This window comes from Oncorhynchus mykiss, chromosome 16 (genome assembly GCF_013265735.2).
Source record: "Oncorhynchus mykiss isolate Arlee chromosome 16, USDA_OmykA_1.1, whole genome shotgun sequence".
Taxonomy (NCBI): Eukaryota; Metazoa; Chordata; class Actinopteri; order Salmoniformes; family Salmonidae; genus Oncorhynchus; species Oncorhynchus mykiss.
The window spans coordinates 52,815,815-52,831,166 of NC_048580.1; the positions used below are offsets into that span (position 1 = coordinate 52,815,815).

Below are 15,352 nucleotides of genomic sequence, written 5' to 3' on the forward strand. Positions count from 1 at the left end.
CCATCAAAGTTGCCCATCCCTGAACGTATAAGAAGGAAACGCTTATGGTCCTCTTACCTGCATTAAAAAAGTCCCCAGCACAATACTGCAGAAAATAGGGTTGTGGAATATGCCGTCAAAAACGTTCCGTTCACCGTGGATCTTACGGGCATTGATCTCGTTGAACAGTTGCATGAGCACAAAGGTGTTGAAGATGATCGTGTAGTGCTCGGAGGGGGGAGAGTGCAGAGGGGCGTTGCGTCCACTATCAATGTTGAAGATCTTCTCTCCTGAGATGGAGAGGAACACAAAAGAGATAAATGCACAATAGAGTCACATGTAGTTAAAGATATACTTCCTACTTCCAAGCAAAGGTATACTAAATGATCATGTAAAACGCTACAAGCTAAATAGAGCACTACAGTTCCATGACTGCTTTTCCTCAACCTTTTTGTCCCTCACTATTGCCTTTTCTTATACACCCTCCCTTCCTCTTCCCCCACCTCCAGCCTCCGTCCCTCCTCCCATCTCCAGCCTCCGTCCCTCCTCCCATCTCCAGCCTCCGTCCCTCCTCCCATCTCCAGTCTCCATCCCTCCCATCTCCAGTCTCTGTCCCTCCTCTCATCTCCAGCCTCTGTCCCTCCTCCCATCTCCAGTCTCCATCCCTCCGATCTCCAGCCTCCGTCCCTCCTCCCATCTCCAGCCTCCGTCCCTTCTCCCATATCCAGCCTCAGTCCCTCCTCCCATCTCCAGGCTCCATCCCTCCTCCCATCTCCAGCCTCTGTCCCTCCTCCCATCTCCAGCCTCTGTCCCTCCTCCCATCTCCAGTCTCCATCCCTCCCATCTCCAGTCTCTGTCCCTCCTCCCATCTCCAGCCTCTGTCCCTCCTCCCATCTCCAGTCTCCATCCCTCCCATCTCCAGTCTCCGTCCCTCCTCTCATCTCCAGTCTCGGTCCCTCCTCCAGTCTCCGTCCCTCCTCCCATCTCCAGCCTCTGTCTCTCCTCCCATCTCCAGTCTTATCCCTTCTCCCTCCTCCCATCTCCAGTCTCCGTCCCTCCTCCCATCTCCAGTCTTCATCCCTCCTCCCATCTCCAGTCTCCGTCTCTCCTCCCATCTCCAGCCTCTGTCCCTGCTCCCATCTCCAGCCTCCGTTTCTCCTTCCATCTCCAGTCTCACCCCTCCTCCCATCTCCAGTCTCATCCCACCTCCCATCTCCAGCCTCCATCCCTCCTCCCATCTCCAGTCTCCATCCCTCCTCCCATCTCCAGCCACTGTCCCTCCTCCCATCTCCAGTCTCATCCCTCCCATCTCCAGTCTCTGTTTCTCCTCCCATCTCCAGTCTCCATCCCTCCTCCCATCTCCAGCCTCTGTCCTCTTCCCATCTAAAGTCTCCGTCCTTGCTCCCATCTCCAGTCTCATCCCTCCTCCCATCTCCAGTCTCCATCCCTCCTCCCATATCCAGTCTCCATCCCTCCTCCCATCTCCAGTCTCCATCCATCCTCCCATATCCAGTCTCCATCCCTCCTCCCATCTCCAGTCTCCATCCCTCCTCCCATATCCAGTCTCCGTCCCTCCTCCCATCTCCAGCCTCTGTCCTCCTCCCATCTAAAGTCTCCGTCCCTGCTCCCATCTCCAGTCTCCATCCCTCCTCCCATCTCCAGTCTCCATCCCTCCTCCAATATCCAGTCTCCATCCCTCCTCCCATCTCCAGTCTTCGTTTCTCCTCCCATCTCCAGTCTCCGTCCCTCCTCCCATCTCCAGCCTCTGTCCTCCTCCAATCTAAAGTCTCCGTCCCTGCTCCCATCTCCAGTCTCCTTCCTCCACCCCCACCTGTAGGCCCCTACCCTCCCCCTAGTCTCCAGTCTCCCACCTCCTCCTCCCCTGTGTGTACCTGCGAACAGCAGGGTGAAGATGATTGTGAGCTGGTAGATGGCGTGGCCCAGGATGTTCTTCATCATGGTCCGGGAGATGAGGGGGTTGTTGCGGCCGTAAGGCTTCCTCAGGAGCAGGGACTCAGTGGGTGGTTCGGTGGCTAGGGCCAGGGATGCAAAGGTGTCCATAATCAGGTTCACCCATAACATCTGGACAGCCTTCAAGGGAGAGTCCTGGAGGGGGAGAGAGAGGGAGGGGGTATGGAGAAGAGAGGGAGGTAGAGGGAGAGAAAGAGGCAGAGAGAGGGGAGGAGGCAGACAGAGAGAGGGAGGTAACAAGGAGAGAGGCAGAGAGGTAAAGAGGGAGAGAGGTAGGGAGAGATCATTTAGCTTTAAAGCTTGTTTGGAATGTCCGTAGATCGTTACCTATACTACCGTTCAAAAGTTTGGGGTCATCGCAAAACACCAGTCTCAACGTCAACAGTGAAGAGGATGCTGGCCTTCTAGGTAGAGTTCCTCTGTCCAGTGTCTGTGTTCTTTTGCCCATCTTAATATTTTATTTTTATTGGCCAGCCTGAGAAATTGATTTTTCTTTGCAACTCTGCCTAGAAGGCCAGCATCCTGGAGTCGCCTCTTCACTGTTGACGTTGAGACTGGTATTTTGCGGGTACTATTTATTGAAGCTGCCAGTTGAGCACTTGTAAAACATCTGTTTCTCAAATTAGACACTCTAATATACTTGTCCTCTTGCCCAGTTGTGCACCGGGGCCTCCCACTCCTCTTTCTATTCTGGTTAGAGCTGTCCTTTGAAAGAAGTAGTACACAGCGTTGTACGAGATCTTCAGTTTCTTGGCAATTTCTCGCATGGAATAGCCTTCATTTCTCAGAACAAGAATAGACTGACGAGTTTCAGAAGAAAGGTCTTTGTTTCTCTTCATTTTGAGCCTGTAATCAAACCCACAAATGCTGATGCTCCAGATACTCAACTAGTCTAAAAAAGGCCAGTTGTATTGCTTATTTAATCAGAACAACAGTTTTCAGCTTTGCTAACATAATTGCAAAAGGGTTTTCTAATGATCAATTAGCCTTTTAAAATGATAAACTTGGATTAGCTAACACAATGTGCCATTGGAACACAGGAGTGATGGTTGCTGATATTGGGCCTCTGTACGCCTACGTAGATATTCCATTAAAAATCTGCCGTTTCCAGCTACAATAGTAATTTACAACCTTAACAATGTCTACACTGTATTTTGGATCAATTTGATGTTATTTTAATGGACAAAAAAATGTGCTTTTCTTTCAAAACAAGGAAATGTATAAGTGACCCCAAACTTTTGAACAGTAGTTTATATCTTTGACCATTTCCTAGTGAGTTACATACAGTAAGTGGTCCATTTGGAATTTACACAACAGTGAATTGTGGTGTGGTGTGGAGTGCGAGAGTCAGAGATGGAGTGAGTACCTGTGTGATACAGGCGCCGGTGAAGGCCACGATGACAGCCACCACGTTGACAGTGAGCTGGAACTGGAGGAACTTGGAGATGCTGTCATAGACGTTGCGGCCCCACATGACCGCCTTCACAATGCTAGAGAAGTTGTCATCAGTCAGAATGATGTCAGAGGCTTCCTTGGCTACGTCAGTACCAGCGATGCCCTACACAGAGCCACAAAAAAGAGCCACTTTAAATGTACACTGCTTTGAAAAGTATTCACAGGTCTCACATTAAAAAACAATACATGTCAGTAATACCTACTTATGTGTATGATAGTTACATAGTAGTAGTGTACTGTAAGTACTAATGTAACAATACTAAAGTACATACCATGCCTATGTAACTATATTGTAAATACATAGGGTACATTTAGTGAAATGTAGCGTTAAGTATGGGATTTAATATCTCCCCAAATGTACTAAAATTACTAAAGATGTGTGTCATCATCATCATCATCATTTACATGACTCACCATGGCAAAGCCAACATCGGCCTTCTTCAGGGCAGGTCCGTCGTTTGTCCCGTCCCCTGTCACTGCCACTACCTGCCGCTGCTCCAGTACAGTGCTGTCTATGATGCCTGCAGGAAAAGAAAGTTATCATTGGAAATTATACAGCTGCATGGTTTACCATCTGTTTACAAAAATACTACTGTAGCTTTGAGTGGAGTGTCTCTGACCCACCTTTGACCAGTGTATGTTTGTCTGTAGGTGAAGACCTAGCCAGAACTCTTAGTTTGGGCCAAACCTTATCAATGCGCTCCTGCTCAACCTGTAAGAAATAAAGATTGTATTATAGGGGTATCCACAGAAACTGTTGAGTCTTGTATCACTGAGTTATTGAAGCTAATGAATTGAGTCAGGGCACTTGCATTTTTTGTCAGTAAAAGAGTATCAAACAACACATGAATGATGAACTCTACCTCTCCTTTCTCATTTCTGATTCGTCGGTTGAATTCCTTCCCGTCTATACACAGGAAGTCATCCCCAGGCTGGATGATGCCACACTTGGCAGCGATGGCGCGTGCTGTGTTGATGTTGTCACCTGTCACCATACGCACGGTGATACCTGCCCGCTGGCATTTCTTGATAGCATCTGGGACCTGGTTAGAAAAGACACCAGAGTTTTGCTAAAGCTTTGGCACACCCTCTTACTCGCTGATGTACATGATACTACAGAGAAATGATTGAACATTTACTAAACCTACAACTATAACAAAACCTATCATTTGGAAACCCAGAATTAAAATCTTGCAACATTGTGATTTGTCAAAATGATCAGTGACAAAAAATCAAGGTACTGGAACAACGTTCCTTGTTAGTTGTCGCATTCCAGTCTGTTGACAGACGCTACGGTGCCATTTATGTTATGTGCGTCTGTCTATGAGAGATTACAATACCTATAACTATATGCCTACAGTATAACAAAACCTGTTGTGTCATCCTACTGTGCCAACCCTTCCATAAGGGCAAGCTTCTCCCCACTCTAATCCTAGGTTTTTACAAGTTCTTATTTAGACATTTTTCAACAGAATTATCCACTTGAAATGAAGAGCAAGTAACAGGCAATTGTCATCCCTGTGGAAAAACTCCACTCCAAATTTACCTACATCTGTGAAAACAAATGCACCCCAATAGAGAATCCCTCTGCGTAAGGTCTTGGTTACCTCTGGGCGGACAGGGTCCTCGATGCCCACCACTGTGATACAGATGAGGTCACTGACGATGCCAGCCTCGTTCTCCCAGTCGGGCTCAGGGCTGGCCGGCAGGTCCTTGTAGGCCACGCAGATGGTGCGCAGACCGTCGCAGGCCATGGGCTCGATCACCTTCTTCACCATCTCGTCCCTGTCCCGCGGGCGGAAACCCCGTGGATCGCCACCACCAGCCATGATAGAGGAGCATCTGACAGACAGAGAGTCAGGACACAGATGCTCTGTATGTTAGGGCACAATATTCATGTTTGTCATTTTGTTTTGATCATCAATTCTCATTCAAGGCCCACTTTATCTTGAGGCCCCTACCACCCCTTTCTCTATCAAAGCTGTAGCCTCTATCAAATCCAACTTTGGGCTTCATTCAATCCGTATTGCGGAGGTTCCGCATTACAGCCTGATTTCAATTTAAAGGCAATGTTCTCACGTTAGAGACTGCATTCACGGTAAATGCTGCATATGTTGGGCTCAATCGGAATCTACCTTTACAATTCTATCAAGCTTCAGCAATAGGGATTGAATAGAGCCCTTTATTTGTATGCGTGATTCACAGGGAAACTACTTTTCCTACTTGTCATGACAAGGCAGGCACACAAGGCAGGCCGTCTCCAGCTTGAAAGTCAGACTCACTTCTTGAGCAGGATCTCAGAGGCCCCCTTGCTGTAGAGGCGGAAGGATCCATCAGGCAGCTGCACCACCGTGCTCATGGACTTGCGCACAGAGTTGAAGGTGTAGACCTTGTAGAGCTTCTCCTCAGGGATCTGTTCCCTCACAGGGGCATAGTCCCTCTTCAGGTCCAGGATGAAGCCAAGTAGGGCACACTCTGTCTTGTTGCCCACCTGCTTGGGTAGGCCTCCCTCCTTATCCGGGGGCTAAGGGATAAAAGATGAAGATACCATGTTTTTGCTCAATACGTGTGGAGGAAAAAGACAGAATAGGAGACTGGGCAAAACGCACATTTGTATGTAAATTTGTATGTAAATTCTGAATTCTATGAATGGTTTATATATGTTGGGTTAACATGAACAAAATACATTTCCATCCAAATGGCCAATAAAGATGTAAATGTCTTTGCAAGTTAACCAGAAAATAACCAGGAAAGATAAAGTTGTGTCCCTTTACCATTCCGCATTGCAGACATTATCCACAATAAAAATGTGGGAGCATTCAACAATGTGCAAGTATCTATCGATCTTTCCTAATCCACCCTCTCACCATAATCTTGGAGGTGTAGGCGCTGTTGACAGCTATGGCATTGACGAGCGTGTCTAGCACTTTAGGATTCATCTGGTCAGGGTGTGGGACCTTGTGGAAGTGCTGGTCGCCTGCGTAGGCCTGCACCACGGTCATTCGGTTGGTAGTGAGGGTGCCTGTCTTGTCGGAGCAGATGGCCGTGGCATTGCCCATGGTCTCACAGGCATCCAGGTGGCGCACCAAGTTATTGTCCTTCATCATTTTCTACAGGGAAGGAGAAGGAAACAGACGGAGATGGATCTTACTGTTAGGCCTCCACCTGAGAAACTACAATACAATTCAGCTGCATGTACAATATATAGTATAGTGTAATCGTGCCTTGATTTTGCCATATGGGGGATATTCGAGCAAAAACACGATTTAACATGATTGTCACATAATGTCTACAGCAGTGCGCACGCAGACAAGCACTTACGCACACACACACACACACACACACACACACACACACACACACACACACACACACACACACACACACACACACACACACACACACACACACACACACACACACACACACACACACACACACACACACAGAGTTTATTACCCTTACCTTGACAGAGTAGGCCAGTGATATAGTAACAGCCAGTGGCAGCCCCTCAGGCACAGCCACCACCAGCACTGTGACGCCGATGATGAAGAACTTGACAAAGTACTGCACATAGACGGGGGTACACTCAGTGAGCCACTCCCGGCCCTGCACCACAAAGGTCTCAATCACAAAGTACATCACCAGGATGATCACTGTGATGGCTGACATGACCAGACCTGAGGAAGAGGACAGACAGACACACAGACATGGCTACTTAGATCAAAGAACAATGTGAAGAGTTTGTCGGTAGTAGAGTATGCACTGCTAGCCAACCTTGTGCATACACAGGTCAAGTCAGAGTGAACAAGCAGGCCAGCAAAAAATGGATTATGAATGCTGAACGTTTAGAATCAGCCCTCACCTGCCTTCCCGATCTGCACGGCCAGTTTAGTGAGTTTGCCCTGGAGCACAGACTTCTCTTTTTTAGGCACGTTGCCCTTTTTCTTCTCCGCTTCCACCTCCCCACCTTCAGCGCTCTTCAGGGGCTGCATCTCCATGGCAACAGCCTCATCCTGTTTCTTGGCTAAGGTTGGGGGTTGTCACAAAGTTAGGGAGTGTTTAGGACGGTTAGAAAAAAGCCAAGAGGTCTAGTGGGCGTTATCAGCACAAAATGGCTGCCATGCTTCCCCCAGGTGGGTTCTACAGCTACAGTATGCAACTGTAACAGGATGTAAAGCACTTATGATACCTAATGAAAAGGGCTGTAAACATACAACCCATTATTATCAAACGTACAGGTAATATGTTTTCAACATAAATCAAGATATTGTTTCCATCTTATTTGAGAAGTAAAATGTTTTAAAATATTTTGTATAAATTATTACCTCATGCCATATGTTGTTTGCATAGTTCCCCAAAGGATTTACATAAAGTAGCCTACTTGAAATTATGGATGATTCCTCTGCTTTGGAATCCCCCTGTTTCTTACCTTTGTTCTGATTGTTTTCCAGTGTCCCGTCTTGCTTGCCTGAGATTAGGCGAGAGAAAGAGAAATATCTAGACTGATACATCTGAATGTGACAGACATATTGCTGCATGGGAGGCAAACATTGCTCCCATTTGAACCCCCCTAAAGGAGTAAAAATCGAATGGGAAAATGAATAGACAAAATGAAAGTGACAGAAACGTGTGAAGAAATCGCAACGACTTATATAAACATGTTAAACTTACTTTTCAAAATATTTTACAGTTTGTTATTTTTTTTTCCAATTACATTAGGGGTCCACAATTTCCCATGGGAGTCCCATGGAATATCTCTAGCAAACCCCTTCACCAATCTAACTAGTCTAGTAGGGGAAACACCTACCATTCGTGATGCTGATCTGTTTTGCTTCGACTGCAGGGGTATTATTGCCCTCTGATGAGATAGTGGTTTGGGATTTGAGATAGGGACAGGGACAATAAGAGATTTTATCAAATTAAGAGACAAAAACAATCAAAACAGTAAAAAGGATGAGCAACAGAAACAACAAACAAGGAATGAAAAAAAATGAATGTATGAGACCTCAGGAGCAGCAAATAAGTAAACCATTGCATCATGTCTCTCTGTGGTCTTCATTGTGAAGCTTCGTCCTAACCAGAGGCTTCCCCCTCTGTGTAACCCCATCCCCATCTTGCTCTCCCTCTTTCCATTCAAGTATTGATTGCTTTGCAGACTCCTATGCTTTTAGATATAATTATTAAGCAGCTAGCTACCACTCTTCATATCAAGGAGAGGGAGACAGGGAGAAAAGTCTCTGCCCATGTACTGTAAATGCACACAGTACAGTTCAGAGATGCTCTGCTCTCTCTGTCTCATAAGCAGAAGGAACATCAGGCCTTGAATGACACAGCTTAATGGAGAATCTCTTCAATGCACCTATTGAAACTGCCAATGCATGATACTTATATACATATGTCTGTGTATATATAGTATAAGAAACAGACATTGTGAGTCAATCATATGTAAATACATCCATGTATATATGAAAAGTTAATTTCCAAAACGTTATATGCACACATTTTTTACATTTGTGTTTTTTCATCAGAAGTGAATGCTTATGGGTGTGTAAAATATCACTGGTCTCATATTTTGGTTAATATATTTTAGATGTGTATTAAAATTAGTTTTGTTACAAAACGATATACAGTTGAAGTTGGAAGTTTACATACAATTAGGTTGGAGTCATCAAAACTTGTTTTTCAACCACTCCACAAATGTCTTGTTAACAAACTATAGTTTTGGCAAGTCAGTTAGGACATCTACTTTCTACAAAAAATTGTGGACCTCCACAAGTCTCTTTCATCATTGGGAGCAATTTCCAAATGCCTGAAGGTACCACGTTCATCTGTACAAACAATAGTACGCAAGTATAAACACCATGGGACCACGCAGCCGTCATACCGCTCGAGAAGGAGACGCGTTCTGTCTCCTAGAGATTAACGTACTTTTGTGCAAAAAGTGCAAATCAATCCCAGAACAACAGCAAAGGACCTTGTGAAGATGCTGGAGGAAACAGGTACAAAAGTATCTATATCCACAGTAAAACGAGTCTTGTATCGACATTACCAGAAAGGCCGCTCAGCAAGGAAGAAGCCACTGCTCCAAAACCGCCATAAAAAAGCCAGACTACAGTTTGCAACTGCACATGGGGATAGAGATTATACTTTTTGGAGAAATGTCCTCTGGTCCGATGAAAAAAAACTGTTGCCATAATAACAATCGTTATGTTTGGAGGAAAAAGGGGGAGGCTTGCAAGCCGAAGAACACCATCCCAACCGTGAAGCACGGGGGTGGCAGCATCATGTTGTGCGGGTGCTTTGCTGCAGGAGGGACTGGTGCACTTCAGAAAATAGATGGCATCATGAGACAGGAAAATTATGTGGCTATATTGAAGAAACATCTCAAGACAGTCAGGAAGTTAAAGCTTGGTCGGAAATGGGTCTTACAAATGGACAATGACCTCAAGCATACTTCCAAAGTTGTGGCAAAATGGCTTAAAGCCAACAAAGTCAAGGTATTGGAGTGGCCATCACAAAGCCCTGACATCAATCCTATAGAAATGTTGTGGGCAGAACTGAAAAAGCGTGTGCGAGCAAGGAGGCCTGCAAACCTGACTCAGTTACACCAGCTCTGTCAGGAGGAATGGGCCAAAATTTGCCTAACTTATTGTGGGAAGCTTGTGGAAGGCTACCCAAACGTTTGACCCAAGTTAAGCAATTGAAAGGCAATGCTACCAAATACTAATTGAGTGTATGTAAACTTCTGACCCACTGGGAATGTGATGAAAGAAATAAAAGCTGAAAGAAATAATTCTCTCTACTATTATTCTGACATTTCACATTCTTAAAATAAAGTGGTGATCCTAACTGACATAAGACAGGGAATTATTACTAGGATTAAATGTCAGGAATTGTAAAAAAAAAACTGAGTTTAAATGTATTTGGCTAAGGTGTATTTAAACTTCCGACTTCAACTGTATATCCATTGTTTAGCTGGAATGGATTGTTCATATCCTGTATAATTAACATATAAATTAAACTCATCATAAATCTAGCCTGAGGCTATAGTCTTTGGTTAGAGTTAGGCCTCCTCCCAAATGGCACCCTATTCCCTATATAGCGCACTACTTTTGACAAGAACACAGATCTCATATTACTGTATTGATACAGTTTAAAAGATATAACAAAAAATGTATGTCACAAATGTATCGTTTGTACAGTTGTAATCTGAGAGAGAGGAGGATATATCTAATTTTGCAACAAAATGTGATTGTCTCTCTGAAATAAAACCATCAATTGATAGATTTTTAACAAATACCTGTCTGTCATTGAAAATGTCATGATTAGATATGGGAAAAAAAACACACCAATCACTTTCAATAAGTTCTTTAAAAAAAGCTCATTTACTAACATTTCTGAAAATGGATATATAGCGTTTTGGAACGAAACTCTTCATATCCATTTTAACTCACAAAAATTATACCGAACGTCTTAATGACATTACACCTTCAGCCTGTCTTATTATCTTACCTTTCTTGTCTTTCTTCTCATCCTCCCCCTCCCCCTCTCCAGCCCCCAGTAGAGTGAAGATGATTCCAGTTTGAGAGTTGATTCCCACAGCAGTAACTAGCATCTTTCCTGAGCCTTCCATCACATGCGTTCCTAAAGGGATACAAAGATCAAATTCCTAAATAGACATGGGAATAACCCTTTACTTTTCCCACATTTTTTTACGTTGCAGCCTTATTATAAAATGTATTAAATTATTTGTTTGTTTTTCCCTCGGCAATCTACACACCCCATAATGAGAAAGCAAAAACAGGTTTTTAGAAATTTGTGCCAATTTTGAAAAAAAAAAAAAAAAAAAAAACGAAACATCACATTTACATAAGCATTCAGAACCTTTAATCAGTACTTTTTTGAAGGACCTTTGCCAGCGATTACAGCCTCGAGTTTTCTTGGGTATGACGCTACAAGCTTGGCACACCTGTATTTGGGGAGTTTCTCCCATTCTTCTCTGCAGATCCTCTCAAGCTCTGTCAGGTTGGATGGGGAGCATCGCTGCACAGCTATTTTCAGGTCTCTCCAGAGATGTTTGATCGGGTTCAAGTCTGGGCTCTGGCTGGGCCACTCAAGGACATTCAGAGACTTGTCTGAAGTCACTCCTGTGTTGTCTTGGCTATGTGCTTAGGGCCGTTGTCCTGTTGGATGGTGAGTGCTCTGGAGCAGGTTTTCATCAAGGATCTCTGTACTCTGCCCCGTTCATCTTTCCCTTGATCCTGACTAGTCTTGCAGTCCCTGCCACTGACCCCCCCCCCCCCCCCCCCCCCCCCACACACACACACAGCTTGATGCTTCCACCACCATGCTTCACCGTAGGGATGGTGCCTGGTTTCCTCCAGATGTGACGCTTGGCATTCAGGCCAAAGTGTTCAATCTTGGTTTCATCAGAACAGAGAATCTTGTTTCTCATGGTCTGAGAGTATTTAGGTGCCTATTGGCAAACTCCAAGTGGGCTGTCATGTGCCTTTTACTGAAGAGGCTTCCGTCTTCCGTTGCTTAGTTTGGCCGGGCGGACAGCTCTAGGAAGAGTCTTGATGGTTCCAAACTTCTTCCATTTAAGAATGATGGAGGCCACTGTGTTCTTGGGGACTTTCAATGCTGCAGAAATTGTTTGTACCCTTCCCCAGATCTGTGCCTTTATCACAATCCTGTCTCGGAGCTCTACGGACAATTCCTTTGACCTCGTGGCTTGGTTTTTGCTCTGACATGCACTATCAACTGTGGGACCTCATGTTCAATCAATTGAATTTACCACAGGTGGACTCCAATGAAGACGTAGAAACATCTCAAGGATAATCGATGGAAACAGGATGCAACTGAACTCAATTTCGAGACTCATAGCAAAGGGTCTGAATACTTATTTAAATAAGGTACTTCTGTTTTTATTTTGAATAAATTTGCCTTGTCATTATGGGGTATTGTGCTTAGATTGATGAGGGGAAAAAATGATTTAATACATTTTAGAATAAGGCTGTAACATAACAAAATGTGTAAAAAGTGACGAGGTCTGAATACTTCCGAATGCACTGTATTAATCATGTCGCACCTCAAACAGAAGGGAGAATTTCCATTAATATTGTTTGCAATCAATATGCTGTTCAAAGAAGGTTATTGTGGAAAAATCTGTGTTTATTTCTATGATGTAGACATAGTGGACTGCTAAGTTCATATTACACAGTGACGTCATCTTCGCTGAGACCTAAAAGCCAGTTCTCATTCCTTGAGTGACAAGCTCGACTCTTGTTCTACAGTTTTGCATGGTTGGCCTGACTGTGGTGTGAAGTTGGGAAGGCTGGTTGGAATCCAGAGGCAACGCAGAATTACACTCACCAATTACACTCTGGAGCTACTGTAGTTTGTGTTTTTAATCACTGAGTAAGGTCACTTTCCTCTGTTTCGCCTACTGACCGGTGATCTAATTACTTTTGTACAGCAGAGCTCCATTATGTTCCCATTAATTAAAATACTTTATCACAAGAGACCAGGAGTTGTTCAATAACAGTGTTCACACTGCCTAATACCAGGGAGTGGAATAGCTCAGAATACTGCTAAATATGTTTGATGTTGATGATTGCTTACATATGTAATGGCTTGGGACTGTTATGAACTTGTGCACTAAACCACAGCATGAAAATGGTTATAACAAGTAAATTGAATGTATTTTAACTGGAACTGATACATTCTTATCGGCAGACTCAGCAGCCTTGGTTTCTCTAATGACTGCCTCACCTGGTTCACTAACTACTTCTCAGATAGAGTTCAGTGTGTCAAATTGGAGGGCCTGTTGTCCGGACCTCTGGCAGTCTCTATGGGGGTGCCACAGGGTTCAATTCTCGGTCCGACTCTTTTCTCTGTATACATCAATGATGTCGCTCTTGCTGCTAGTGATTTTTTGATCCACCTCTACACAGACGACACCATTCTGTATACCTCTGGCCCTTCTTTGGACACAGTGTTAACAAACCTCCAGACGAGCTTCAGCACCATAAAACACTCCTTCCGTGGCCTGCTCAACTGCTCTTAAATGCTAGTAAAACGAAATGCCTGCTCTTCAACCGATCGCTGTCCGCACCCGCCCGCCCAACTTGCATCACTACTCTGGACGGTTCTGACTTAGAATACGTGGACAACTATAAATAACTAGGTGTCTGGCTAGACTGTAAACTCTCCTTCCAGACTCACATTAAGCATCTCCAATCCAAAGTTAAATCTAGAATTGGCTTCCTATTTCGCAAACAAAGCCTCCTTCACTCATGCTGCCAAACTTACCCTCGTAAAACTGACTATCCTACCGATCCTTGACTTTGGCGATGTCATTTACAAATTATCCTCCAACAATCTACTCAGTAAATTGGATGCCGTCTATCACAGTGCCATCCGTTTTGTCATCAAAGCCCCATATATTACCCACCACTGCGGCCTGTATGCTCTCGTTGGCTGGTCCTCGCTACATATTTGTCGCCAAACCCACTGGCTCCAGGTCATCTATAAGTCTTTGCTAGGTATAGCTCCGCCGTAGCACATGCTCCAGTAGGTATATTTCACTGGTCCTCCCCAAAGCCACGACCTAAGTTGTCCGCCTTTCCTTCCAGTTCTCTGCTGCCAATGACTGGAAAGAATTGCAAAAATCACTGTAGTTGGAGACTTATATCTCCCTCACTAACTTTACGTGTCAGCTGTTAGAGCAGCATACCGATCACTGCAGCTGTACACAGCCCATCTGTAAATAGCCCATCCAACCAACTACCTACCTCATCCCAAAATGTATTTGTATTTTTCTGCTCTTTTGCACACCAGTATTTCTACTTGCACATCATCATCTGCACATATATCACTCCAGTGTAAATTGCTAAACTGTAATTACTTCGCCACTCTTAGCCTATTTATTGCCTTACCTCCTTACTTTATTTGCACACACTGTATATAGATTTTTCTATTGCGTTATTGACTGTACGTTTGTTTATCCCATGTGTAACTCTGTGTTGTTGTTTTTGTTGCACTTCTTTGCTTTATCTTGGCCAGGTTGCAATTGTAAATGAGAACTTGTTCTCAACTGGCCTACCTGGTTAAATAAAGGTGAAATAAATAAAATAAAAAAAATAAAAATTCCACAGCATTTACAGAGTTTGCATTCATCCAATGTGTGGTGGCCTAAACATCAAGTGATGTATGAGCACCTCGAGAGGTAAGTGTGACAGATACTGGGGAAAAAACAATCAATGGTAAGAAAAGGGAATTGTGTTCATTGATTGATAAAATCACATCATACATATTGCTGAACCTGCAGCTGAATTCTTTCAATATTTGATCTTCTGCACCATCAGCAATGTGGATTAGGCTGCTACATCACCATCACAACAGCATGATTAATTTAGATCTCTGCATAGACCTAGCCTGGTGGACCTATGGAGTGAGTAGCAGAGTCCAGTTCCGAGTATCATTATTGGGTAGAGGATGAGTGAGGGTCCCCTGTGGGTCTAATGGATTCATGACCCGGTGCTCAGGATGCTGACCAGGGGCTACAATCCGATTAGCCCTGTCAGGCTCCAGGGAACAGGGAGGAGTCGCTCTCTCACTGGGAGAGGCAATGAGATTTCCCCTCTCGGCACTGCAGCCAGCACACAGAGACACAAAGTCGCCCTCCCCCGCTCCTCTGCCCACTGACAGCACTCATCCTGCAGGCAGAAGCTACTGGCGCCCAACGGTAGTGTAAGTAGTGGCTCTGTTTTGAGTTGCATGTGTCATATCACAGCCAGTAAAAGGGAAGGTTTCAATTTGATAGTATGCTTAAGAGGCAGGTGTCAGCAGCACAACAAACTCCAATCACGGGTCAAAGACTAGTTAGATTGTTTCAACAGCATAGCTAACTAGCTAGCTAGCTTACTAGCTGGTTTACATA

At 44.5% G+C, this 15,352-nt stretch overlaps 1 protein-coding gene across 6 annotated transcripts in view; it reads right to left on the bottom strand.

Annotated features, from left to right (window-relative positions):
• LOC110491094 (plasma membrane calcium-transporting ATPase 3-like) overlaps positions 1–15,352 on the bottom strand; it is a 32,869-nt gene that overhangs the window by 11,390 nt on the left and 6,127 nt on the right. For 3 of the 6 annotated variants that reach the window (XM_036947220.1, XM_036947218.1, XM_036947222.1), the window contains exons 6-19: positions 10,921–11,052; positions 8,216–8,266; positions 7,838–7,876; positions 7,271–7,432; positions 6,871–7,085; positions 6,273–6,515; positions 5,688–5,929; positions 5,013–5,247; positions 4,269–4,448; positions 4,030–4,117; positions 3,820–3,926; positions 3,317–3,508; positions 1,872–2,085; positions 58–269 (exon numbers count right to left, since the gene is read on the bottom strand). In XM_036947220.1, coding sequence (XP_036803115.1) covers positions 58–269; positions 1,872–2,085; positions 3,317–3,508; positions 3,820–3,926; positions 4,030–4,117; positions 4,269–4,448; positions 5,013–5,247; positions 5,688–5,929; positions 6,273–6,515; positions 6,871–7,085; positions 7,271–7,432; positions 7,838–7,876; positions 8,216–8,266; positions 10,921–11,052 — 2,312 coding nt within the window. The remainder of the gene's footprint in view (positions 1–57; positions 270–1,871; positions 2,086–3,316; positions 3,509–3,819; positions 3,927–4,029; positions 4,118–4,268; positions 4,449–5,012; positions 5,248–5,687; positions 5,930–6,272; positions 6,516–6,870; positions 7,086–7,270; positions 7,433–7,837; positions 7,877–8,215; positions 8,267–10,920; positions 11,053–15,352) is intronic. The other 3 variants (XM_036947221.1, XM_036947219.1, XM_036947223.1) reach the window with 1 other exon arrangement.